At 32.6% G+C, this 27,798-nt stretch overlaps 1 protein-coding gene across 1 annotated transcript; it reads left to right on the top strand.

The window, feature by feature from the left end:
- The first annotated feature begins 2,207 nt into the window (after positions 1-2,207).
- LOC105211281 (beta-alanyl-bioamine nonribosomal peptide synthetase ebony) lies at positions 2,208-27,555 on the top strand. The gene is made up of 8 exons (XM_011182626.3): positions 2,208-2,527; positions 23,998-25,132; positions 25,200-25,367; positions 25,431-26,202; positions 26,270-26,360; positions 26,445-26,620; positions 26,692-26,875; positions 26,945-27,555. The coding sequence occupies exons 2-8, from the start codon at positions 24,007-24,009 to the stop codon at positions 27,086-27,088; spliced, it is 2,661 nt and encodes an 886-aa protein (XP_011180928.2). The 5' UTR covers positions 2,208-2,527; positions 23,998-24,006; the 3' UTR covers positions 27,089-27,555.
- Positions 27,556-27,798: the final 243 nt, after the last annotated feature.

Below are 27,798 nucleotides of genomic sequence, written 5' to 3'. Positions count from 1 at the left end.
GCCTACTTCACATATAATTTAATTTTGAATGCAACGTTCACTTTAGAATATATAAAAGATATCGAGAACCAATGAAGATAATAGAATAAACAAAACAAACAAAAAATGCAAATACTGCGTTGGTGGTCAAAAATTATCGAATCGAACTATAACTTAAAGAGTGAAAGTTATATAGGAAGGCATAATAGGAAGGCATTATTTTTATTCAATTAAATCTTAATATTTCTAATTAATGACTATCTCTTAAACAAGAACAAAAAAATATAATATCTTATTTATTTAAATATTTTTAATATATTACTTTTACTCGACATCCATGAGCTAAAATATGTTTTGACATTTCAAACTTTTCAAAAGTTTAGAACGTAAGCGATTAGCGCTAACAAAAAAATGTTAATAAGAAAGCAACATACTCTCACACATACTCATATATAAATATAAATAATAGCCGGCGATCGTAGCGAAATGTATTCTAGCCATCAATAGTAAGCGTAAATAACAAAAATATGCGTCATCTCAATTCATAATGAATAGATTCCCCCGGCATGTGTGTGGTTTTTTCATTATGCATACTCATGCATACATACAATCATACATACATACGAAAGTGGCTACGAACTTGCGCACTATCAAATCGTTTGCAAAGAAATGCTACTTGGGATTTCCAATGTTTTTATTTAAAAGTTTTAACAACAATTACATATAATAAGTTCGCTCGAATTCGCACAGCTAATATGGTGATAGTTGGTTGGCACATGGCTCCACATGTGTGTGTTTGCAGATATGTATGTATGTATGTACATTTGTGGTTAGGTGTGAATAAAGTGCGATTACAAATTAAATGTTTTATGCTTGTATTTTATATTATTGTTGTTGTTATTTATATAATATAGTATATACATAGATTCTTATATTATTTAGTTATATATAAGTCGCCTGCGCTCTGTAATCGTCACACACAAGCCTCTCTTTGAGTTGGAACACGCGTGCAATGACTGTCAGCAGGTGCATCATATACTTACTGACACATAAATATACACTAATATATATACATACATACATACTTACATAATATCAACGTCAAATACTTATTTTAATCTTTCACGTATTGACCGACCTTTTTTGCGCGCGACTTACAAATTAACCACAAAACCTGTAATTTAAAAATGTGCCATACAAGTATGTAACAAAAAGTGCATACGACTTGTTGTTGTTATTGTATTAGTCTTCCTGCTCAAACATTTCCGAAACAAACTTGAACTCGCGCTTGCAGAGTGCGCAGCTGAAACGAACATTCCCACTTTTAGCGCGCCGCCACCACCACGTCGCATATGATTGCCCTAAGCAAGGTAAAGAATAAACGTCGCGATAATTCGGTACCCAAATATGAGCACGAGTAAGTGGTAGCTGTCGTTCAAACCTGCTTTGCCGTGCGAAACTCCTCGTGCTGACTTACTCACCTACCTACCGAGCTCAACGATGTACGCGAATAAAGTTCGTACATACATACGTATGTATGGCACATACGTCACGGATTGAGTAAGCGCTTGAACACAACAGAGGAAATCCACAATTAATACTGATGCTTGTCGCAACAACAACAACAGCAGCAGCAACAACAACAGACGGCGAAGAAGTGCCTGCAAGCGCAGCTTGAACGCGTTGCTGCTCAGTGTAATCTGATTGAGAAAAAAATAACACAACAACAACTACACTATAAATTGAGCGCCAAGCAAGTATTAGTGTGCTTTGCTCTCTTAGTAGCGCTTGCTGCCACAAGCGGCTCCCAGCAGCAGCAACTAAATTTTTCGTTGATTGACGATTTGTTGCCGTTATTTTTCTTTGCGATTCTCGCTTAAACACACACACACATGGCCGCACTGGTTTAAGCGTTTACTAAAGCTGCTGCTGCTGCTGTGTGTTTTCGTTCGCCGATCCATTCTTCATCCTCAGCACGAGCTGCTACTCTGCAGCTGCTACTGTGTGCTGTTGCTGTTGCTCTTTTTGTTGTCTTCTTTTTTTGTTTGGTTGTTGTTTTTCGTTGGTGCCTTGTGCGGCGGGCGGTAGTTGGCTGCTGCTGGCTGGCTGGCTCACAATTGACGGCTCTTATGCATTCTAGCGTCTGCGTCTGTCGCTGTGTCTGTGTTTGTGGCCGCTGTGTCCATTGTCGCTGCTGGACGCGTATAAAAGTTGACTCGCGTTCGATGTTCTGATTAGTATTTGTGCGCCGCTGACTTTGTAACGTTCGGAAAAACTTTTTGGAAAATCACCAAGCTTAAGCTCAAAAGCATTTGTGGTGTATTATTGTGCAAGTGCTAGATTTTGCAAGAACTGATATAATTATTGTTGTTGGAGTTAAAAAAAAAACAACAAATAACTGAGTAGAGTTGTTAAAGTGTATTGTGAAAGTGAACGAACATACCAAATAAGGAATAAATACAGGTCGCTGAAGTTTAAAAGGAAAAATTGCAATAACGAGAAAAGCGAATTTAAGTCTTCGACTGCAAGTGAATTAAGAAGCTGAAAAGTATGTAAATTTTAAATTTAGTAAATAATTCAATAATTTTATTTTTTTCTACTACTTGTGAGAAATGTTTTCGAGAATATTTTGTATAGAATATTTTATTTTCGTAAAAAAAATCGAAAAGTTAGTTAATTTTTTTTATTTAATTGGTGGTAAAAAGTTTCAAACCTTTTTTTTGTAAAAATTTTTACAATTATGTTTATGTTTGCTTCAGTGCTATTGAAAGTGTTTTTATACAAATTCTTTGATTGACCAATGATTATCTTAATTTTCTTTGCACAAATTGTATAATTTTTTTATTTTTAATTAAGTGAAGTTTAAGTTGAGACTTTCCATTACTATCTAAAAAATCACTAAATAAAAAAAAAATTAAAAAACAAAAAAAAATATTTTAAATAAAAAAACGCTACAAAAATACTCAAAAAAAATAATTTTAAAGAAAATTTATTTCACTTATTCGTTTCGAGTTTTTTCTTAATATTAATATTCCAAAAAGAATAAATATTCTAAACAATATTGTATTTATGTTCAAAATAAGTGAAATGCTAACTGAGGACTATTATTAAATTTTATGGTTTTGTTTTTAGTTAGAGTCTCTTGCATTACATTTTTTTTCAATTTTTAAAGAAGACAGCATTCTATAAGAATCTCATTTAAGGAATTATGAAACAAATTTAAATTGATTATTCTTCAAAAAAAATATTTTTTTTATTTTCAAAAAATATACATTTATGTATGAGTATAATAAATATGCAGCTAAAAAAGTTTCCTGCTTAACAATCCTTAAATATATGTATATTTGTGTATTAAATTTAAACAGCTTTAAGGATGACTTTTATTTAACTTTTCAGCTTTGTTGGAAATGCTGAATACCTAAGTTTTTTTTCGGCACTAAATATTAAATTCTAGTTGATTTTATTCTAAAATTTGTAGTATCTGTAAGTTCTTTGCTTCGTTCGTTTAGTTTGTGCTTTTAGCTGCGTTCTGAGGATTATAGGATACCATTTTTTTTAACAAAAAGTATATATTTTTTGCTAGCTTTGAATGTAGCATAAATTTAATCATATTTAAAAAAGGAATTGCATCCAGGTGTCCTTTTCGTTAGCAAATATTCTTCTCAATTGTCCTAGCAGACTTACATCACGCTTTCATGAAACCACATTCTTTCTCTGACAATCCAACACTTTATGTATTTTTTTCATTTGAAAAGCAAACCAAATAAATAAATTACTTTCTGTCATAGTTATAATTTATAATTTACTTGCAAATACTTTGGGTTCTTTTGCTTTTGTTCAAACTATTATGCATACGAAATCAGTTAAAAGGCGAGAAATATGCAAATATATAAAGATTACTTTTATCTGCATTTCAAAAACATTTTGAGTTATTATATTATAAGTATATGTGGGTACATAAATTTGAGAACGTTTTTCGTCATATTTAAAAACAATTTATACTTATTGAGAAACATTTTCAGTGGAATGTTAATAAAAACTATTTCAAAAATAGTATTTTTAATGTAATTCGATGACTTTAATAATTTATAATTTATAATTCACTTGCAAATGTTTGGGTTTTTTGCTTTTGTTTAAACTATTATATATGAGTTAATGAATATTTTCTATAAAAACAGCAACCCCTACGTGTGCTTATTTGTAAAGATATGCAACCATGTTTACTGTTATCTGCATTTCATATATTTTTCGTCATATTAAAAAAATTAAAAATTATTGAAAGTGAAAAAATTAAAACTAATTCAAAGATAGTATTTTTTAATGTAATTCGACGACTTTAATTATTATTGTCTTTACAAAATTTTTAAAATATATTTTTTTTCAATAATATTCGAAAGAATAAAAACTTGTTAAAATTCTTTCGAGATAACATTCGATTTTTTCACCAGTAATAGTTTATCTGTTATTTATGTACAATAATATAACAAATTTAAATAATTTTTTTATTAATTTTTTTTTATAATTTTTCAAAGTAAAAAAAACGGCTTAAAATAATTTAACAATATTAAATAAGCAGATATTTTTTTGTACTAATTCGTGGAAATTCATACTAATTTTGGCAATAAAAATTAAAAATTAATTTTTTCCAGGAGCACGTCGATTGATCGATTTGAAACATAAAGCTTTAATACTTGACTGATTATTTTTCGTTTAACTTTCCCTAATTCATTTACAAGTTTTTCGAATCCTCAAAAAATAATTAAATATATAAAAATAAGCTAAGTTTTTGAACTATTTTTTTAATAACTATTAAAAATACAAATTATTTATATGAAAGAAAATAATTATTTAGTCTTAATTCTCGAAAATATTTTTATATTAATAAATATTTATTTGTTAATAAAAAATAAATAACAAATAAGCAAAATCCATTTATTCAATATATATGTATATGTAAAAATATAAAAAATATTTGGTTTTCGAGATGAGATTTTTTTGTTTTATTTATTTTTTACTTTTATTATAAATTCATTTATTTTTTAAATATTTTCTTTATAATTCCCACATTAAAATTTTTGTTTTGCAAATAAAATATTTTTAAATTATATGTATTTATAAAAATTCGTTATCAATTTAACTAACTAAAACTAATTTACTTGGCCAAGTGAATACTAATGAAACAACAAATTGAAAAATTCCTTAATATGACCAAAATTATTTACACTATATCAACACCTGTATTTGCGAATGTTTTACATTAAAATAATTCATTATTTAATATTTAGTATGTATGCAAGCGTTTAACATGGCCACCGCCAGTTCTACGCCAAGAACAAGTCTTTCCAATATTTTTTATTAATTTACACTAGCTTTGGCGTTGAGACCAAAGTCATTAATTATTAATAGTAAAATAATAAAATATTTCCAAAACATGCAAATGCACATATTTATGCATAATTATGTACGCAAAATATTTTTCCGAGTAAAAAACCGAACTTAATTGAGGCTATGCATTTTATTATAAATTTACATATTTATATGACATTGCAAGGTATTTGGAGAATTCCAAAATTGTGTTCCACTTTTATTATCTAAATTACATTTCAATAAACGGTCAACACTAGCAGGTAGCAAGTGGCATTCACACTTGTTTATTTAGCATACACTAATATAAAGCTTAATGATATTGCAAATTTATTTTTATTGAAAGGTATCAAAACATTTATTTACATGCATACATATATTTAATTAAATAATTGCCGCCAACATTTACAGTTTTCGGCGTGAGCAAGCAACTCAAGCAAGTACATAGTAGTAAAATGTATCTACGTCTGTAATTGCACTTAAGTGTTCTGGGGCGTATACGCAACAATTTTTATGAAGAAACGCTGCCGCTGTAAACACACAGCCGACTCAGCACAGCTGCAGACACACAGAAACACATACATATGTATGTACGCTAACATATTGCTTGCTAGGCGAATTCTTTGCGTTATTAATTGAACTTTCTAATTACGACTATTTTTTGATTGGAAACGCAAAATTATATATAATTACTTGGAAATGTTTTCGGTAAAGTTTTTATACGAACATAAATAAGTATGTTCTGTTGCCGATTATTGCTTCTTAATGTATAATTATGCTTTGTGGCACTTTTGTTTTTGCTTGCTTATATAATTGCGCTGGCGCTCAAGTCTAGCGAAGAGTTGGTTAAACTCTGAAACTAATCAAGTACGGTTAAAAAAAAAATCAAGTACAATAAAAATGTAGTATATCAATGGGTAGTTTTGAAGTTTTATTGTTATGAAAAGTTACTGATTACAAAAATTTAAGCTCTTGAAATAGAATCGCAATTATTATCAGCTATTCAGCCATTATGCAAAGCAATTAGTATTTAAACAAGTCACAGTGCTGCATATTTTTTACAAGCGGATATTAACGGATTTCCAAGTGATTAATATTACGAGTAGTGAGTAAAGTAAGAGACCAAGAGACCGGAGAATGTTTGCTTAATTGCAATCATAACATTTCAAACAAACAGGTTTGTTTCTACTCTAAAATGACTTAATAAATACTTATAAGTATGCTTGGATACTTACATATGTACATACATACAGACATATTTATGTAACTGTATTACTTAACCGCGATTACTTAACTTGCTAGGATTAAAGTTCAAGTTTCACTTAAGTGACAAGTTTTATGCATAACATAACCAGAGTGTTAATGGTTTAACATTTATTGTGAATATAGTGTTTTATTTTGCAGTAAATTAAGTGGTTAAACTTTTATTAATTGAGTTATCTAAAAATGTATATAAAATATTTAAGTCTCGATAACATATCCGATCTCGTAACATAAATAGTCGTTACATTCAAATAATGAATGTATATATAACAATTTGGATAATACTTAAACAGAATATAGACGGTCAAATACAGAATGCATTACTTACAATTCTCGATACTCAAGTTTGGTATTAAGGTTCTGTACTTTGCTAAGAAAGGTGAAGCATCACATATAATTTCGAAAGCAAAGTCATTGTTGTAGAAGCAAATAATTTTCTATTTGATCAAGTTGATTTAGAGTTTGAAAGGATAATCAATATTTCATACGATAATTACCATCGATACAGCAACACTGGAGAGTAACGAAACGAACAAGCACCTAGTATAAATCACTTAGATTGACTTAAACAAATTGAGATTGAAAAGCAAGCAACTGTGGTTTCTTTAACATCTAAATGAGAGTTAATTATTAAAAAAGTATTTAATTTATTAACTATATGCTATGAAGAGAATATAGCTATAGCGCATAAGTGGCGAATTAAAGACAGTTTACCAAATAAGACTTACTTTGTTAACAATTAAACAAAGTTTAACCTTAAATAAGTGTACATTCTGTATTTAAAAACTCGGAAGCATATTTCAAATTCATTTCATTTAAAAAATACTCAAATACTGAATTATATCTAATGAAAATATTGGAATGTGAAAAAGTTATAGACCATTTTTGATAAGTGAAAGATAATAATCAATAATGTGATGTATGTATAAGAATGTATGTGATGTTGTATACTGAAAAGTCGCCATAAATTAGTAACAGTTCACATTATACGCTATTAATAGTATCATAGCATACTATCATAGATAGTAATAGCATACTAGCATAGATCGTAAAAATTTATTACTCGTCAATATTTATGTGTTATTGAAGGTGATTAAAATGTCAGATTAGCACCTTGCTGCACTGAAAGTGTCTCTTTACGATAATTGAAAATTTGATCTGCAGGCCAAAGTTTGTACTTTGTATTTCAACAATTTTGTTAGGTCGTGGGGTCTTTATTTCAATATACATATGTACATATGTATATACATAGCGATATATGATGAGCGATATTGCTATTTTTGAATCACTGTGATTTCAGTGATTGCTATTTTTAAATCACTGTGATTTTATATTACTATTGCGATCACAACAAAAAAAAAAACGAATTTATGAATTTATACTCCACATTTTTTTTTTTAATTTTTTACATTTACATTTTTATTAATTTTTACAATGTCCAAAATTTACCTGCTTTTGTAATCACAATTAATTAATTAATACATTTTAGGTACATCTAACTGCTTTTGTAATCACCGTACCTAAAATTATCAAAATCACAACTAAAATTTCTACTGTGATCACCGAACTGTGATTGCTACTTTCGAACTGATATTGTTACTGAACAGTGATTGCTACAGTGATTGTTACCTTTCGAACTGCTTGTGCTACAGTGATCGAATTAGAATCACTGAACTGCTAATGTTACAGTGATCGAATTAGAATTACTGAACTCGTATATGTACTGTGATCGAACAAAAACTCTGTGAACTCAAATTACTGAACTGCAATTGCGATTGTAAATCACTGATATTTACAAAAATTTATCACAGTCGCTATATGTGATTTTTCAATCACAGTGAAAAAATCACCGGTAGTGAAATATCGCTCATCACTAATACATAGCAGTATTTCTTTATGTGAGATGTTAAATTTTAAAGTTTTTTATTTAAAAAAATTAAAAACTTTAATACAACACTTGCATTCTTCTGCTTCCACAGAGTTTTTATTAATAATAAATAAAAGTTAAAAAACTATTTTTATTATATATTTTTAAAATAAAAAAATATATTTTATATATTTTTAATATTGTTCTTAAAAAATTTTCAAAAAAAAATCTTAATTTTTCTTAATTTTTTTTAATTAACGTAAATTTTTTTTTTAATTATTCATAAAAAATTGTTTTCGACCACAAATTATGCCAAACACAAATTGTCTTTTTAATAGAAGTTTATTTGGCTTATAAAACGTTTACAAACCCATTGAAACAGCCTATATTCATTAGATTGAATATATTTATAGGTACACATATATAGGTATGTATGTTTGCGTGTTTGCATTTCCACCTATACAGCTGTGCATTAACATTTAATACAACTGTTAAATCACCCCAACTTGATTGGACGCTCACACCGGTGCTCGCAGCTATTAATCTTTTCACATGTATTAGTACAAGCATATACATACATATGTACATAAGTACTTTTGAGAGTGTCATAAAGTAGCGTTAAACATATACATACAGCTACGCCCAGTGCTGACAGCCATCTTATATGAATATTCAACTTTTCTTTTTCCCTCATTTTTTATTGCTTTAAAGCACCATAAACGAGACATTCTAACTGTGATTGCTACTGTTGTTGTAATTGTTGCGCGATTATTATCTTTCCAAAGGTATTTACAGCATAATTAAAGCTACTACGCTCGTGTGTGTGTGTGTGTGAATGCATGTGTAGGCAATAGTATTTTGCGGGAATAACACATGTGTGACTTATAACTAAAAAGAACAACAACAAAGTAGCAATAATAAAGGTGTGGAATAGTTCTGCAATTGGAATGGAAGAGAAAATGTTCTTTTTTTGTATGGATCATTAGACTTTTTTGTATGAAAATTGTTAGAATATAATAATATATATTTGTAGCAGAAAGTCTTGTCTTCTTAGAATATTTTTATAGCAAAAAAGTAACAATCCAAAATAACACCAGCTACATGCTAAAAATATTCGAAAATTGCTTCAGCTAATTTAAGCGATTATCATATGTAATTGGCTCTATATATATACAAACGATATACGTATATACAAAGAAACAAATTTTATGGCGTTTAAGTGAATAGTGAACAGTACAATTACCATACACATACATATATACTAATATTAGTAACAAATTTAAAAAAATATAACCGTGTATATTTAGACATATACCGCGCACAAAATTATCCTTTCACAAATTCATACGCGAGTAATACGTGACCTATTAAACGAATTCTGTCGAATAAGTAGCACAATTCTTACATATTCAAGGTTATGCTATTATTCTCTGGCGTTGCTTCATTGAAACCTTTTTTCTATTACTTTCGAAACTAATGAGACTGAACGATGACCGAAAATTCTGATTTGAAGCGAACTCACCGTTATTCTGCCATAATTGTCATAGTGCTGTTATTGTTTTGTATTATTATAGCTAATTCGGTGGCAACTTTTGAAAACTAATTGTGATAAACTTTTTTAAATTTTGTTGTGAATATGTCAATATAAATCAGGTTTTGACTTCATAAATTCATAATGAAATCATAAATTCAAAATAATCTTGAATAATGAGAAGTCTACTATTAATAGCAGATTTATAATTCTAAACTCTGTCAAATAAGTACCCGGAAATTTGAAATAAAACACAAACAACTTGTCCATCATCTAAATTTATTATATCCCCTTCAAAATAGGCTCCTTCTGAGGCAATACGTTTCTTCCAACGAACAATCCAATCATCGAAACACTTTTTAAACCTATATTCCGGGATGGCCTTCAGTTCTCGTTGCGCATTAGTTTTGATGTCTTCAATGCTCTGAAAACAGATTCCACGAAGTGGTAATTTGAGTTTTGGAAACAGGAAAAAGTCATAAGGGGTCATATCTGGAGAGTACGGTAGTTAGTTGTTCGATGATATTGTTGAATTTTTGTTCAAAAACTCGTTCACAATGGTCACTTTGTGCGCTGGTGCATACCCAAAACATCAACCAAAATATGACGAGCGGTCTCATAAGACATGCCCATTATTTGGGCTACCTCTCGCAAACTAAAAGAACGATTTTCGGGCACCATTTCCTTTATTTTGTCGACATTTTCTTCAGCTGAGTAGGTTGAAGGCCGTCCTGAATGCGGCTTCTTCTCGCCCCTTTTTGAACGATTTATACCAATGTAAACTTGAGTTTTCGTCATGGTTGAATCACCAAATGTTTTTTTCAACATTTCCAACGTTTTGGCAGAAGAAATTTCGTTTAAAACACAAAATTGCACACAAACTCTTCGTTCAATATTTTTATCCACTCTGGGGGAAAAAAAATGTTTGAAAATATTCTCGGCTGGAAATTTAAAATGAGAATTTCCGGGTACTTATTTGTCAGAATCTTATTCTGGAATTGATGTTAAGTGGAGGCAAGCGTACTTCTACTTCGGTCTACGGTCAATTATTACTTCAATTTCAAATTTTGAATGCTCGAGGTTTGTTCAAAAACGGGAATTTCATCGAATTGTCATATTTTATTTTTAATTTTGTTGATATGCATGTACTTGAAATATGATAAAATTTGCACTGTATTTATTACTTACTCTGGTGTACAATTGTCAGCCTGAAATGTGCCCGACATTGGTGAACCCATGCACTGTCTTTACGATGATCTGGACAGAACCATAGCATGGAAGATCTTAACGTGTTGGGAAAATATATCGGGGTTTAAATCCGCTAAAGCCATGTGTAAGGCAGAAGTCAGTCGATAGAAGGAACTGTAGGAGTATGGTTGGAATACTCACTGAACACATTAAGATAGGGTTAACAGACCGATATGACTTTGTGCTTGTCCTGCTTTGTAAAGGCATCGGCTCCAGCATTTGGGGGCCTCAACTGTAATGACCCAACCTCCGCCATATATTCGCCATGACATGACCCCGTGTGACTTTTTCCTATTTCCAAAAATAAAGAGAACCCCAAAAGATTTTAGAAGCATACAACAAATCGCTGAAAGAGAAAACGATTTTTACAACTCTCACTCTAGTTATAAAGTCCTTTTTAAGAGAATAACGCTTCTCTAGAATTCTTATTTGCACTGGGAAGTGGAAAATTGTTTACTTGGAAGAATTATAGTGAATTACATATGTGTGCACTTGTATGTATAATTGCTTCGTAGGTGAACAAAAGTTCTGTAACGATAGTCATCACTTTTGAACATAAATAAAATATTTTAATTTTTTTTTCACTACTGTATATTTCCCTGAATACTGTATACGAATACACATACATATATTCCTAGCCAATTATGTTCGCTTAACTAAATTAAACAAATCAAAACGTATTACATGTAAACACAGCTGGATAATAGTGATAAGCAGAATTTGAATGACAATGTATTCACGTATGTGTGTGTGTGTGTGTCCATTGGCGCAGCTGTTAGTCAGCAATGCACAGATAATCTCGCACAGCAGCAACGCTTGTAGGAAATATGTATGAATTGTGTCGTGCAACCTTTGAATGCTGGCAATTCGGAAGCACTTATTTTGCCTTTTGTGTTGGCTTCTTTATTGTTTTGCTTTATTTTTGTTTTTGTTTTATTTTTTTGTTGGCCTGCAAGTTGTTTTGTTGTTGTTTTTACTTAGTTATTTTTTTTTCTTCATTTTATTTCAAATGATGTGACCGTCAGTGAGTTGGCGTCATTATTATCTACTGCTGTCTATTTACCCAGAACTTGCGCATTGAAATGCCGGGGCGTATGATGAACACTTTTTTCGCAATTTTTCTCAGGCTACTTAATTAACGGTTTATAAATGAGTATGGGTGCTTTGCTGCTATTTTAAGTACAATTTCGAGTGTGTTACTAAATTTTCGGAGGCCTTTGCTCTACACTAGTACTAATCTAGTCCATTTGTAACAAAATTAATATGCAAATTTCTGCACAAGCTTACATACATAAGTGTCATATGAAGCTTGCATATAAAAAATAAACAATTTCCACTTAAATAAACTATGCCACGATTTATGTCAGTATCATCAAAATCGAATTGCTACAAGCGATGAACTTGAGTACTTGACTATTTGACTTGCTTGTGCAACCCTGTAAAACTCGTATTCATTGACTGATAGAAGATAGAACTCGTATAATCATAAAACATTAAGCGTTAAGCATTCTACTGCTCAGCTGAGCACATAAGACACTAAAGTAATTATCGTCTATAACATTGTTAATAAACCATTCAACTGTATATATGTACATATGTCTACAATTATGCACATAGGCATTACATTAAGCATGCATCTAAGTACGTAAATAGAAGAGTCGTCAATAAAAACCAAAAAAAGAACAAAAAAAAACACTATAAAAGTAAGAGCATTAAAAGCAGCACTAATAGCAATAAAACGGCGCCATACGGCGCGCTATCCAATTGGCGAAAAAATCAAATTGACCTTGAATGATGGTTACGCGTACGTAACACCGCCATCTATAATTGTAAGAGCGTTAAATATGCACGTCTGTTTGTTTCTTTTGTTTGTTTGTTTCGCTCTGTACACAGTGTATGCATAATTTAATAATAAACACGCTGTAATTGCTGACAGCAACAAGAACCGCTGATTTGATTTTACGGTTGCAACTTAATTCAATGTCGAGATTTCACCTCATCATCGGAAGCAGTGAACAATGAACGGCGTGCACCGCAGAATGCAATTTGTTGCCCTTTTGCAGTTTGCAATTTGCAACTTTTTGTTTTTGTTTTTTTCTTTTTTTTAACGTTTCATTCAAGTGTAGCCACTAAATTCGAACGGTAGTTTCCACTAAAGAAGTGGCGCAAATAAATTACGGGTACATACACACACTGTGCATACAAATGCACATGAATACTTGCTTATAGATATCTCGTTGATACACAATTGCTCAGTTAGTTGATTAACAGTTAGTACAGAGCTTTTTAATTTGCTCAAGAATAAAAATATAATTCTACACACATGTTCACATAAAGCAAGTCTTACGCCAAACTCCATCCAACGTAGTCTCAAACGCCACACTTTCATAACAGTACCAATGGAATATTTTTTAAAGGTGTCTTCAATAAATAACGGGAATTTTGGTTTTTTTGCAAAAATATTTTTTCAATCGTCTACATTCGTGTTGTCGCCTGCAAAATAGTCCCTATTGCACTTATGTCAGTGCTTCACCCAATAGTCGAAACACTTCTGAAACTAGATTTTTGAAATAGCCTCTTTCAGCGGTTTGTCGTTTGCTTGTGACACGACGGTCCTTTAAGGTTACTGTTATCGGTCACATGAATCCATGTCTTGCGAATTCACGAACAAGCAACGAAGTATGAGTTTTTAACAACTGAAAATCGCCAAGCTCATAAAAACAAGCCTAACCTTAGCGACTGTTATAGATATATATATCAAAATCTTAAAAAAAGTTTTGGCAATGGAAAATTTTGAAATTCCCGTTAGTTTTTGAACACTACTCGTAAAACTCTTGAGTATTATTGCATGCCTAAATACATTCATAACGGTATTTACAACGAGTACCTACGACAGACAGCGGTGTTGAGGTTGCGAAAGAACAATAGGTGAGAACTCAGTGCCATGATGTCATTCAATGAAGTCAACAGGCGTTCTGATTACTTGATTACCATCAAGAAAACGATTCTTCTCCGAACATATTCTGATTATTACAGCATAAAACTTTGAAATTAAATTCAAGTCATGGCAAAATGGTAGAAGATAAAGAAGAGAGATTTAATAATGAATAAATCAGTATTTAGTCAACATGGACCTTAAAGAGTGTTCCTGATCCTACATATGTCCGCCATATAGTCAAATCAGTTTTTTCACATACATATATTTCCTTATAAATGCAGTGGAACTTCCATAACTCGAACTTCTATTAGTCGAAGATCTCCATAACTCGAACTTTTGTATTGACAATAGCGTTTAGAAATCAAATTTCATACAAATCTCATTCCATAATTTAAACGTCCTTAACTCGAACTCTTGAATTGGCAATAGAAGTCAAATTTCATACAAATCTCCTTCCATAAATCGAACTAGATCCTCAAAGATCCTAACAGTGATTCTGAATTAAAGGTACAGAACCCTCGAGAGGCATTATTGTCATAACGTATATAGAGTAACATGTAACTTCAGCATGTTTTCACTTGGTTTTAAATAAAATAGCTGAACCGCTATTTTTCTCACAGGCCATGCATATGCATATGCAATGAACAGCATTGGCACACATGCGCCGCCTGAACTTACCGGTATCAATGGAAAATTTCACGCTCAAGACGCCGCTCACGTTCGTTTTTTGTTTGTTTTTTTTTGCTCATTTCTTAAACTAAATGCCAATTTGTTCATTTCCCTTGTAGGCATTGTTGTCGCTTTTTGATTATTGTTTTATATTTGTTGTAACAAACACTTGGCATACTCAACCACCACTCATATAATGTATGTAGAGGTGTGTATGTATACAAGTTTTTAGATTTCAACATAATATTTTTACGGCCTTGTGCAGCCACTGCGGTTTATTGAGTTTCCTTTTGTAATTGCAATAAATTTGGCAAGTAATTTTGGCTTCTAAATTGTAATAAAAAATAATAAAAACAAAGATATAACGCTGAGGTAGAATTAAACAATAAAGAAACCAACTAATATATCTATATATGTAAATGTGAGGAACGAAATAAGTATTAAAATATCATGTAAAACTGGTAAAGTTGGTTGCAGTAATAAAAAAATGAGATTTCGTTGATTGTCAGAATTATGTATAGCGCAGCTGTCTTGAATATTTACTATATATATGTATGTGTTAAAAATTGCAAAAATAATTCAAGTTATTTAGCTTACTAACAGATAATGCTGATTTTGAAGCACTTCCGGCGTAAATATATAAAGCGGTAAATCAGCATTCACCAAAACTATTTTGGGTGTGTTTTATGCAGTTACAATAACATTACCGATGGCTTAACTGTACATGTTTTGTTCAAAAAATAACGGGTATTGTAAAATTTAAAATTGTCAAAATTTTATTTTTTATTTTTATTATGTTGATATAGGCTAAAATAAATTTCTCAGCTGTATTCATTGCTTACTTTGTATGTAGCAGTCGCTAGAGTTAGATGTTTTTTCATGAGCTTGGCTTTTTTCGTTTGTGAAACGCTCACACTTGATTGTTCGTGAATTCTTGACCTAAGACAATATTGTAACGATTTCGATTACATTTTCGCCAGACATGGCTCTTACCTATTTCCAAAAATAAAGAGAACCTCAACGTATCGTCGTTTTAATGAAATCGCTAAAAGAGCCATAGGCTATACCAATAGAGCTTGAGAAGTGTTTTGACTTGATTTTTTGGAAGAAACGCTGGTTAGTGCATAATATAGAATGGGGACTATTTTAAAAGCAATAACATGCGGGAACGCAATTTTTTTTTTTTGCAAAAAACGAAAATACCCGTTATTTTCTGAACACTACTCATTTATCAAATAATAGCTAACAAAAAGGCAAGCTCAATCTCTTATCTCTAATTAACATCATAATTGGTTTCATTAAAGAAAGAATAAAAAAAGATTGATTAAATACTACATACATACATACTAGAGCTCTTGGTATTCGACTAATCGATTAACCGAATTAACCGAATCGGGCATTATTCGAATAATAATATTCGGTTTGCACTATTCGATTAACCGCTCATTTCCGACTATCCGGTTAACCGTTCGTTGTCGACTATTCGAATAGTGTAAGTTCATTCAATTTCCATTTTTATTGAAAAAAGTGAAATACAGGAAAAATGAGCATTTTCATTTATTCGAATAGTGACAGTCTTACTATTCGAATAACCGCAGTAGAACGACTATTCGAATAGTCGTAACATTGCGACTAATCGAATAGTACTAACCGGTTAATATTCGTACGAACGGTTACAAACCGGATATTCGAATAATCGGTTTTCAGGTTAATCGAATAATTTTAAGAGCCCTAGAATAATTCATAAATGTGAAAAATATTTAAATTTGCCTTTTATTTTTAAATATCGGAAATATCTCGAACATAGCAAATGTTAAAACGGATGTTTGATTGCAAACAAGTCACCAGTTTAGAGTTATCTGTTTTAAAATTTAAGCACACTGAATTGTAAGCTCCAAATAAAAATTCAGTAAAATCGAAAAACACTAAAGTCAGTGTTATATCAAGAATAACCTATATTTTACTATGTACAATATAGACGTAGAATCGAATATTTCATAAAATCAATCTAAAACAGGTCATTCATAAACGTTAAAACATGTACGTTGTTGAAAACACGAGTTTCTTCATGTTTTATTTCACTAAATTTCGATACAGCAAATCGAGCGACTCGTTTAAATAGCGCGCTTCTCGTCTTTTACTTCTTTTTTTTATAAGCTTTGTGTATCAGATTTTTATCAACGCGCATACTATGTATAAGCTTAAGAACATGAGCGTACCTAATTATGCTTGCTTGTGCTATATCGAATATAACAAACAGATTTTGACAATAATTAAGCAAGCGAATAAAACTTCATTGTTCTCCATGTCATTGTGTATTTAATCCGAACACATATACATACATGCATCTGTGTATAAACACATGTGTGTGTAGATATGTAGCTGTACAAGTTGAAGTTATAATTTAATGCCCATTCTAAATGGCAAACTTAAGCATAAGTATGACAAGAAGGTCAACGGCGATGTCATAACAATCAATTTTATAAATAGCTATATTATATGCAAATAAAGAAAATTAAAAAGGTATATACATACATATGTACATATATATATAATATGCTTTTAATTGACCTTTAAAGTCTATCACAATCAAGTTAGGCCAAGAGGAAATCCAGCATTTACAGTACAGTTGTCTGAATATCAAAACAAGCGTTTAGAATTCACATGCATGGATGTTTGTATATTCATACATACATACATATGTACATATATACATTTAGATATGCGCAGAGCGGTCTATTTCTTTTACTATTTCTAATAAATCACAATTCTCTTGCGCATTGGCTTCACACTTCATTTGAGCTGATATAATTTGTGCTGAGCTTTCATACATACTTATCCCATTATATAAACCTATGTACATAGAAATGTTTATATTTATTATAAATAAGCGCTTGCGTATTGTCGTAATTATGCAGCTTAACGTTGGCTTACGTATTAACTTCCCCAACAATGAGATGATTGGTCTCTGGTCTAGCCGACAGCTGTGGAGCAATGAACTGAAACCGCGTTTGTACTACGTATGGAATTCCATAATTATATAATAATAATAAAAGACACATACACACATATAAAAATATAAATAAATATTAATAAATTTCATACATACATATAAATAAAACCGTATTCATATACAGCTTATTGTTTATGAAAGCCAGACTAGCCTGTAGTTGCAGCATAGTTTCGTAGATCTCTACGGGCGCCAGTGTATTATAATTAAAATATATAATTCTACTATCAGCCACCTTTAGTTGGGCAAGTAACTAAAGTTCTTTAAAATAAAAATGAATTTAAGTAGTCACAAGGTCGTTCGTTCACAATTCATTGACTTGAGCACTAAAAGGTTCCAACAGAATTTGCTGTAAACAATTCAACTGCGTCTAAAACTAAGTTTAAATATGTAGCTGTCAAGGATGTATGCGTCAAACTCTTATTATTTATAGAATATTTATATATATATAATTTTATCGTAAGTATATATATTCATATATGTTTCCCTCAAAACGTCATTATATCAAGCGTGGTTATTACAATGTAACACTGCCACCTGTCTGTCTATTAGCCTGATGGACAGGAAAATGTACAATATTAATTTTAATCGTTTATAGTTAAGCTCAAGGCTGCACATCCGTTCATAAAATCCATTAAATAAATCATAACAATGTTGTTGTGTGATTAAAGAATTAATTAAATATTTAATACATAAACTGACTTATACTCGTACTTAGCCTTAAAGCCAATACTAAATAAGCCGAATACATAAATATATAAATATGTATGTATGTATATATTTGAGTTTTCTAGGCCTCTCTTTTTCATTTCATATCTTAAAAGTGCTTGCTCTTCAATTCGATACAACATTATTCGTAACTTAAAGTAATAATATGTGAAAGTGTCTCATTGGCTTGAAAGTCTTGGTACCAATTAACTGCGGAGATTTATCGTACTAATACAATTATAAACTTTTAGTCATCGTGGTTAAAACAAATTTATATATTATACTAAACCTAAACCTAGAAAGAATTATTGGTCACTAGACGGGTATGGCTTTCTTTACATCTAAAAATTTGTTCTTAATTTCAACGGGGATAAGTGTATTATATTATTATAATATCAAACACTACCTAAATATTTATCGAAGCTATAAGATTGAGATTAACATCGAAATCGTGCTTAATGTGGATACAGGGCAATTTTCTTCACTCTTCCAGCCATCTTCGATTTCAAAACTGTTCTCAAAATGCATAATTTAGAACAAAAGAAACGTACAGTGATCTAGAATTTCTGAATGAGATCAATAATGATTCTCATTTGATCCAAACGAGCATACGAGGGTTTCCTTTTATATTTCGTAATTAGAGAACATAGAATGGAGTCATATGTAAAAGTTCACGTAAGTGAGGAAAGTTTCTGACTGCCATTCACTTGGGAGTGGCCAGGGACGATTCTTTTGCATGTGACTCAAGCATGACTTCCGGCCTTAGACCAAGTATCCTCTGGGTAGCCAACAGACATCCGTTTGGAGGCGAGCTAAAGTGAGAAGGCGAATACCGCCTATGCGGTTGTGCGTAGGGTTTGGGACCCACCACATAAAAACGAATAACCAATGAATAGGAAGCAACAGCATCGGATCTACTTTATGGTGCAGAAGCTTGGACGATGTCAACATCCGATGAGACGGCACTAGGAGTTTTCGAGAGAAAGGTTTTGCGGAAGATTTATGGTCCCTTAAACATTGGCAACGGCGAATACCGCAGACGATGGAATGATGGGCTATATGTGTTATTCGACGACATAGACATAGTTGAGCGAATAAACAGACTGTAACAGATGCTGTTCGAATGGACGAAAGTGCTCCAGCCCTGAAAGTTTTCGATGCAGTACCCGCTGGTGGAAGCCGAGGAAGAGGGAGGACTCCACTACGATGTAAGGACCAGGTGGAGAAGGACCTGTCTTTACTTGGTATTACCAATTGGCGCCAAACTGCCAAAAGGAGAGATGCGTGGCGCGCTGTTGTGAACTCGGCTATAACCACGTAAGCGCTGTCTACGCCAGTCAAGAAGAAGAAGAATTAGAGAACAAAACCAAATTTTATTGTTTTTCAAAATATCATCCATTAAGATCTATACATAAGACGAACCACTTTTGCCCGTCTAATTGAGGCATCTGCAAAACATGCATTCTGAACGCGTTAACCGCCTCTTCAGGTGTCGAAACATGTTAACCTTTTAGTTTATTTCTTATGTACGGGAATAAAAAGAACTCATTCGTCGTAAAGTCAGGTGGATGACTCACAAGAATCGCTTTCAAAAAAAATCGTATCAAATAATATTACTTTGAAAGAGATAACATGTCACATTTATAATTGCTATGTGTTCTCAAGAGTGTACAGTACCTCGTTCAGAGTTCATAGTGTTACAGTGAATAATACTGGAAAATATTAATTTGAGTTCTGTTTGATCAAAACTAGGCATTTAAAACAGCATTTATTACAATTAATAATTATTAATTAAATGATGCTTGAATTGAAAGTAAAAAGTGTACTTTTTTGTATAAAAGTAAAGGAAATCTTTAATACAACCTTATATGTCACACTCATAATCGTCAGCATTAAATTGTATGTGGGCTTTCATAAAATATAATTATATTATTAATTTCTTGAATATTAATAAAGCTTGTGAAAGTTGATTCGGCTTACTAATTACTTCCGATATATTCATATAAAGATTAGGCTGGCAATTAACAGTTGTATTAACCAAATAGTCAAAAGTGCTAAGTGCGTTCAACCACACATACATATTTATAATAAATAAATGCAAGCTATTTTAGCATATTATTTCTATATTTTATGAGACTTTGTGCACTTAAGCCTATACGAGATTTGCTTAATTTATTCATTATTTTCTTCCAATAAATTGTAAGTGGATTAATTAAATTGCGCAATATATAATATATTCAAATTTAGACAGTTGGAATTATTAGAATACTTGTTCTGATGGCCTTTCATTCAAATTTTAAGTAAATGCGTTTATTACAACTATCTCATGCATATTATTATTAGTTTATTTTTTTCCGAACTTCAAGGTTTACTCAATTAATTAAAAACCAAATATATAATTAATGATTTTACAAAAATAACATTACTTTGAAGGTTATATGCATTTATTTCCTGCCATTAGATTGTCTCCTAATGTAACTAAATTATAATCTCCCATTTACGCCATTATGTTAATGTAGATTCAATGCAACCAAGACCGTTACGTGACCTTAGACACGCATATTTTGCCTTTTCCAACACTTTGTACTTGTTTGTAAACAGTGGATAAGAGCATAACCTTGACGTCGATCCTTCTAACTGATCTGAATTATATTAAGTATGAAAGTCTTCTGGTTTCGAACTCATTAGAAATTCTTTAAAAAAAATAACATTAAAACAACATTAGCCGATACTGTGATATGCATATAAATCAAGTTGGATAATAAAAATGTTTATAGGCGAAAGTTATGTCAGCAGTGGACACACATAAAAATTAAAAAAAAATAAATTTACAGTTATAAATTATGGATTAACGATCAATGCAACACAGCACTACAGACTAATATAAATATGAATGTAGGTACATACATATATCAATAGACAACTCTTAATAACTACGCATAATTAAACAAAAACCGATATATTTATATTCTATAATCTTTATTATGTCTCCCTGCTGTGCATACAAATTAGAAAAAGTCTGACAACTTATTAACTATATCTTGATTAACGAGCCGTCCACTTGTAATACTTGTAACTCCTATTCCATGCATTTACTATATATGTAGATCTGTGTGTTTACATGCCAGCCAATTCACCTACACACACAGCATAAACATACAAACACTTCATAAATGCATTCACTTACTTGTACTAGTAACAGCTACTACATTTAATCGCGACATATGTTCGAAAAAAATGTCTTACAATAAATTAGTTGCTGTTATACAAAAATTACAAATGAAATGAATGGAATAAAATAACTAAGTACTCATTAGTTAAGAGTGCAACTTACATATTTTCTGTGTTTTTTTTAAAACGTGAGTGTTTACTAGCAGAGCAACTCTCCAAGCGACACACCAAGTATGGTATTGGCATCGCTTTCATATGCATTCTACCAGTCGTATACGCAACCTTTACGATATGTGAGCTATTCAGTGGTCACTTCATATGCATATACATACATATTGATGTAGGCATGTGCTCGTTTATATTACACATACGTATATTGAATAAATGTTAATTAATCACCTGTAAATGCAAAGATATAATAAATATTGCATTAATAATAAGTGTCAGTGTGTATGTACTATTGAGTGAATTACAGCGTTTCCGTCCATGTTAATAAATGAGAGATCATATATTTGGTCTTTTATTAAATTTATATAAAAAAAAAATAGAGTGAATTAATTCTGAATAGAAGTTAGTGTAAAACTCATTTGTCGTACTTAAGTATTAACTCCTACATATGCATAACCTCATAATATATTACGAGACATGGGAGCGAGGTGGAACCCTAAATAAAATTACGAATCAGAACATAAAAATACAGTGGAACTTCCATAACTCGAATTTCTATAACTCGAAGTTCTCCATAGCTCGCACTCTTGAAATGGCAATAGAAGTATAATTTCATACAAATTTCCTTCCATAAATCGAACTTTTCGACCAGAGCATAATACAAAATTTAAAATTTTACTATCGAGGCACAATTTTAAAAGAGTCCCTCTATATCGTATGGAGGCGAACAAAAACTATGATATTATACTTATGGATTTCATAAATCAAGTAACAAAGGCATGAGATACAGACGTTAAGCCAAAGAATTCCAAACTGCAACAAGCAAAATTACATAATACTTGTTTTAACGTATGTACATAAAACTTTATGCGAAGTAAATAAACAAGACAGTGTGTAAATCTATATATCACAGCCTTTTCATGTTTTAATGAAAATTCTATAACTCGAAGTCTCTCTAATTCGAAGTTTTTTTTGTAGATTATGGTGGTTCGAGTTAGAGAAGTTCCACTGTAATTCTAAACATTTTTCAAAAAGTTTTGAAAAGTATTTTCAGTACTATAATGAATGAAAATAAATTTTAATTATGAAAACAATGAATAAATAATGAATTGAAAGTATTTTTATATATTTTACTATGTATAGTATGAGGTGTGTTCAAAAAATAACAGGAATTTTCGTGTTTTGAAAAAAAATTATTCATTCCTATACATTGTCGTCCTTAAAATAGTCCCCATGCGATATTAAGCACTTATGCCAACGATTCATAAAATCGTCGAAACACTTCTCAAACTCGATTTTTGGAATAGCCTTTGGCTCTTCCAGCGATTTCTCGTATGCTTATAAAAGGACGGAAAGATAATTGATTATTTTTTGAAAAAGGAGAAAGTCACACGGACTAATATCTGACGTATATGGAGAGTGGGGTATCGTTACAGTATTGTTTTTGGACAAAAATTCTCGAACACTCTATTGACTGAAAACGATTGCCAAGTACCTAAGTCAGCTAGTTTCGGAGACGCTTGAAAAAGCGTCAAAGTTTTTATGTTGCCGAGTTAGAAATCGGATTTTGTTCTGTTTATATGGACCCGATTATTATGGGATTGAAACATTAACTCTTCTCGGGCATCCTTCAATATGATCCTGTGGTACTCAATGATGCTCATATACATATGTAATATCTTCACGATTTTTAAATAATAATATTTTCAATCAGCATCAAACAATTATTCTCCGAAGAAGTCGTATACTCTTGTCAATCACGGTTTTACGATTACTAGATTCTGATGCTGGAGCATTAAAGCATTGATGTTACTCAACTCATTTTGCTTGTTGAGACAGACATTTCAAAACGGCTTTATGAGGAGTCGTGTCATCACACGACACATTGTTGAAGCTAGTGCTCAAGATCCCAAGTCAATTTCATTGCATATAAGAGTAAGGTTAGATCAATAGGCCCTGTTAAAATAAATAAAAATATTCCTACTATTTTCCAAATCTATCTTATTTCATTTATCGGTAGTGAATAATTATAAAAAAAGTGTAAAGACATTAATATTCTTCTTTTTTTCGATTTTTTCCAGCCTTAAACTATGGGCTCAATACCGAAATTGTCAATTGTGAAGGGCCAACAGCAGGACATTACAGCACGTCCATTGCATCGCATTTTCGAAGCCAATCTACTGCATCACTCGCACAAAAGCGCACTCATAACACACAACAATGGCAGCGCCATTGCCTCCGAGTCCACACAATGCACCTACAAGCAGCTAAATCAGCGCGCCAATCAATGCGCACGTCTTCTCGTGGCCGATATAAAACGCAATTGTTTGGAACCCAATAACGATGGTGACTACATTGTGGCCGTATGCATGGAGCCATCCGATGTGCTGGTCAATACACTGCTCTCCATTTGGAAAGCTGGCGCTGCTTATCTACCAATCGATCCCACTTTCCCCATTAATCGCATACAACATATTCTGCAGGAAGCACGTCCCGTTATGGTGTTGTGTGACGACAATATTGAGCGACAACGTTTCAACGGCACACCGACACTCAGTAGCTCTGAGCTTTTCCAACGTTCAGCCGAATTGAGTAACGCCAATTTAATGCCAGCTGAGATGTTGGCCGATGGCAGCAATCATTTGGCCATCGTTCTCTACACATCTGGCAGCACTGGTGTACCGAAAGGTGTGCGGCTCCCGCACGAGGTGATCTTGAATCGTTTGCAATGGCAATGGCATACATTCCCCTATGCGCCGACCGAGTCCGTGAGCGTTTTCAAAACCGCGCTCACCTTTGTGGACTCGGTATCGGAATTGTGGGGGCCGCTAATGTGTGGTCTCTCCATTTTGGTTGTACCAAAGTCGATAACTAAAGATCCCGAACGTTTGGTGGATTTATTGGAGAAATATAAGATACGCCGTTTAGTTTTGGTGCCGACACTTTTACGTTCGATTTTGATGTTTTTGAAGTTGAACGATGGCAACAACAAATACCAAATGTTCCAAAGTGACAGACTCTTGTATAATTTGAAGATTTGGGTTTGCTCTGGTGAACCATTACCGGTGGCATTAGCTTCGAGTTTCTTCGACTATTTTTCCGAGGGTGTACATACGCTCTACAATTTTTATGGTTCTACTGAAGTAATGGGTGACGTCACATATTTCGCTTGTGAAAGCAAGAAACAATTGAGCCTCTTCGATCATGTGCCGATTGGTAAGTCAACTACTCCGCTGAGGTCTGAGTATTATAAAATGTACTCGCTCATATTTACATCCCCCAGGCATTCCACTTTCCAACACCGTGATCTATTTACTCGACGGCGATTTCCGTCCAGTTAAACAAGGTGAAATTGGTGAGATTTTCGTTTCCGGTCTCAATCTAGCCGAAGGTTATGTCAACGGTAGAGATCCAGAGAAGTTCGTAGAAAACCCTTTGGCTGTGGAATTTAGTAAGTACAAAGTCACTCATACAAAATATAAAATATATCGATCCTCCCTCTCCTCCCTCTCAGAATACTCACGTCTCTATCGCACTGGTGATTATGGCTCCCTACGCGACGGCAATGTGATGTACGAAGGACGCACCGATTCACAAATAAAAATTCGTGGTCATCGCGTGGATCTAGCCGAAGTTGAGAAGAACGTTACCGAATTACCGTTCGTCGATAAGGCGATGGTCTTGTGTTATCATGCTGGAAAAATTGATCAAGCCATACTGGCTTTCGTAAAAATACGTGACGACTCACCGCTACTCAACGAAATGCAAATTGAAGCGAAATTGCGGGACAAACTCGCCGACTATATGGCACCACAAGTGGTGCTCATCGATAAGATGCCCTATCTCGTCAACGGCAAAGTAGACCGACAGGCACTACTGAAATCTTATGAGACCGCAAATAATAACGAGGGTGACTGCAGCATTGTGCTGGACTACGATTATACACTCGTACCCGAAGAGCTTAAACACATCGCCAGGGATCTCTTCGAAACCGTCGGTGGCGTAATCGGGCGCTCAACACGCACTACGCTTTCGCCACGCAGCAACTTTTATGAGTTAGGTGGCAATTCATTGAATTCGATCTATACAGTTACTTTGCTGCGCGAGAAGGGTTACAATGTGGGCATATCTGAATTTATTGCGGCCAAAGATTTGGGTGAAATACTGGAGAAAATGGTAAATAATCGCAATTCGAATGCAATGATCGAGGACTGGTCGAATGCTGCACCACATCTAGACATGATCGCCGAACCGTTGAGCGATGCACACCGACAAGATGTCGTTGAGTAAGTAGTACACAATTTTTAGGTTCCAGATATATATTTAAGTGTTGTCGTCTTCACTTTTACACAGTATCATAGTGGACAGCTTCTATGGCAAGGCGGATCTGGAGCAATGGCTGAAACCCGATATTTTCCCTAGTGACTACAGCGATCTAATTAATGTAAGACATTGATTTCATTCTTTGTGGAGGCCTCTAACCTAAATTGTTACTTGGATTACATTTATCAATTTTTCTATTCTATAGGATATATGGCACGCTTTGGTCGAGAAGAATCTTAGTTTGGTGGTGCGTGATAAACGCACGAATCGCATCATTGGTACGGCCTTAAATTTTGACGCACGCGCCGAACCAGAAGTTGAGGTTAAGTCGAAATTGATAATTGTTTTCGAGTTCTTGGAGTTCGTTGAAGGTCCCATACGGTAAATAGCAAGCACATGAAGCGATAAAGTTACAATAAATAATTTTTCTTTATTATTATTCTAAACAAAAGGGACAATCAACTGCCGAAGGGACTAAATCAGATACTACACTCATTCATGATGGGCACCAGCTCCGATATGAATCCGCAAGAGAATATCGCCTGCATGCATTTCATGGAAAACGAAGTGCTACGCGTTGCCAGAGAGAAGCAATACGCCGGAATTCTAACAACCAACACGAGTCCGCTAACGCAGGTGAGCTAACTAACATAAAATACTCCACTGATCTCTATATTATATATTATTTTCCACTTGTATATTCAGCAATTGGGCAACGATGTCTATCAATACAAAACATTGCTGGACTACCAGGTCAACCAGTATGTATACAACGACGGCACACAACCCTTTGGTAAAGCGCCCGATTCACAACGTGCTATTGTCCATTGGCGCGAAGTGACCGACTGAGGTGTTGACCAACAACCGTTTTAAAACATTTTGTTAGTGATTTCGTAAATTCTTCATAATTTCCTGATTTGCATCATCAGTATTTACGCTGCGACCTTCTACCACACGAGTACGTACGACGTTCGTTAAAAGTGATCTTTTGTTTTATTAACTCGGCAATACACGCCGGAAGTCGCCTTTTATTCTCATCTCTTTCGTTGATATTGAATCCGAGTCTAGCATTAAGAAAGTGCATATTAGCGCGCGTTTTCATAATTTTTATATAGTATTATTCTATGTGTTATATATTTTATTTTATACATACATACATACCATTGTTATAGTTGGCAACTCTCAAGCAATAGAGTTTTCATTTTGCATGTACCTGTTGAATAATAAAAAAAATCATCGCGAGATACATATTTATATATTTAAGTTTAATGACATTAATTTAAAACAAAAGTTTAATAAAGAAAATCGTAAGAACATTGAGCATTTTTATTTGATTTATACTTCTGATAGAAATAGTCTTATAGTTATAATTGAAGATCTTGTTCGGAAAATGTGTATAGATATTCACCGTTTCCATCGAAGGTTGCTCCTACTTAATTATAAAAGATCCGAATTGATTTACAGCAATAACAACAACTAATATCCCAGTTTCAGGACGTTTAACGACGTTATGTTAGCTGAAAACGATAAATGATCTCGTCACTCTCGGTAGAGATGAA

This window comes from Zeugodacus cucurbitae, chromosome 2, assembly GCF_028554725.1.
Source record: "Zeugodacus cucurbitae isolate PBARC_wt_2022May chromosome 2, idZeuCucr1.2, whole genome shotgun sequence".
Lineage (NCBI taxonomy): Eukaryota > Metazoa > Arthropoda > Insecta > Diptera > Tephritidae > Zeugodacus > Zeugodacus cucurbitae.
Note: the sequence above shows the minus strand (reverse complement) of the source record. Positions and strands in the feature narration are given on the sequence as shown.

Excerpts from the sequence above, each read along its gene's own strand:
- LOC105211281 (XM_011182626.3), top strand. The coding sequence starts at position 24,007 with ATGGGCTCAATACCGAAATTGTCAATTGTGAAGGGCCAACAGCAGGAC. Across the intron at positions 26,361-26,444 it reads ACTACAGCGATCTAATTAAT|GATATATGGCACGCTTTGGT; the intron begins GTAAGACATTGA and ends TCTATTCTATAG. Across the intron at positions 26,621-26,691 it reads TTCGTTGAAGGTCCCATACG|GGACAATCAACTGCCGAAGG; the intron begins GTAAATAGCAAG and ends TCTAAACAAAAG.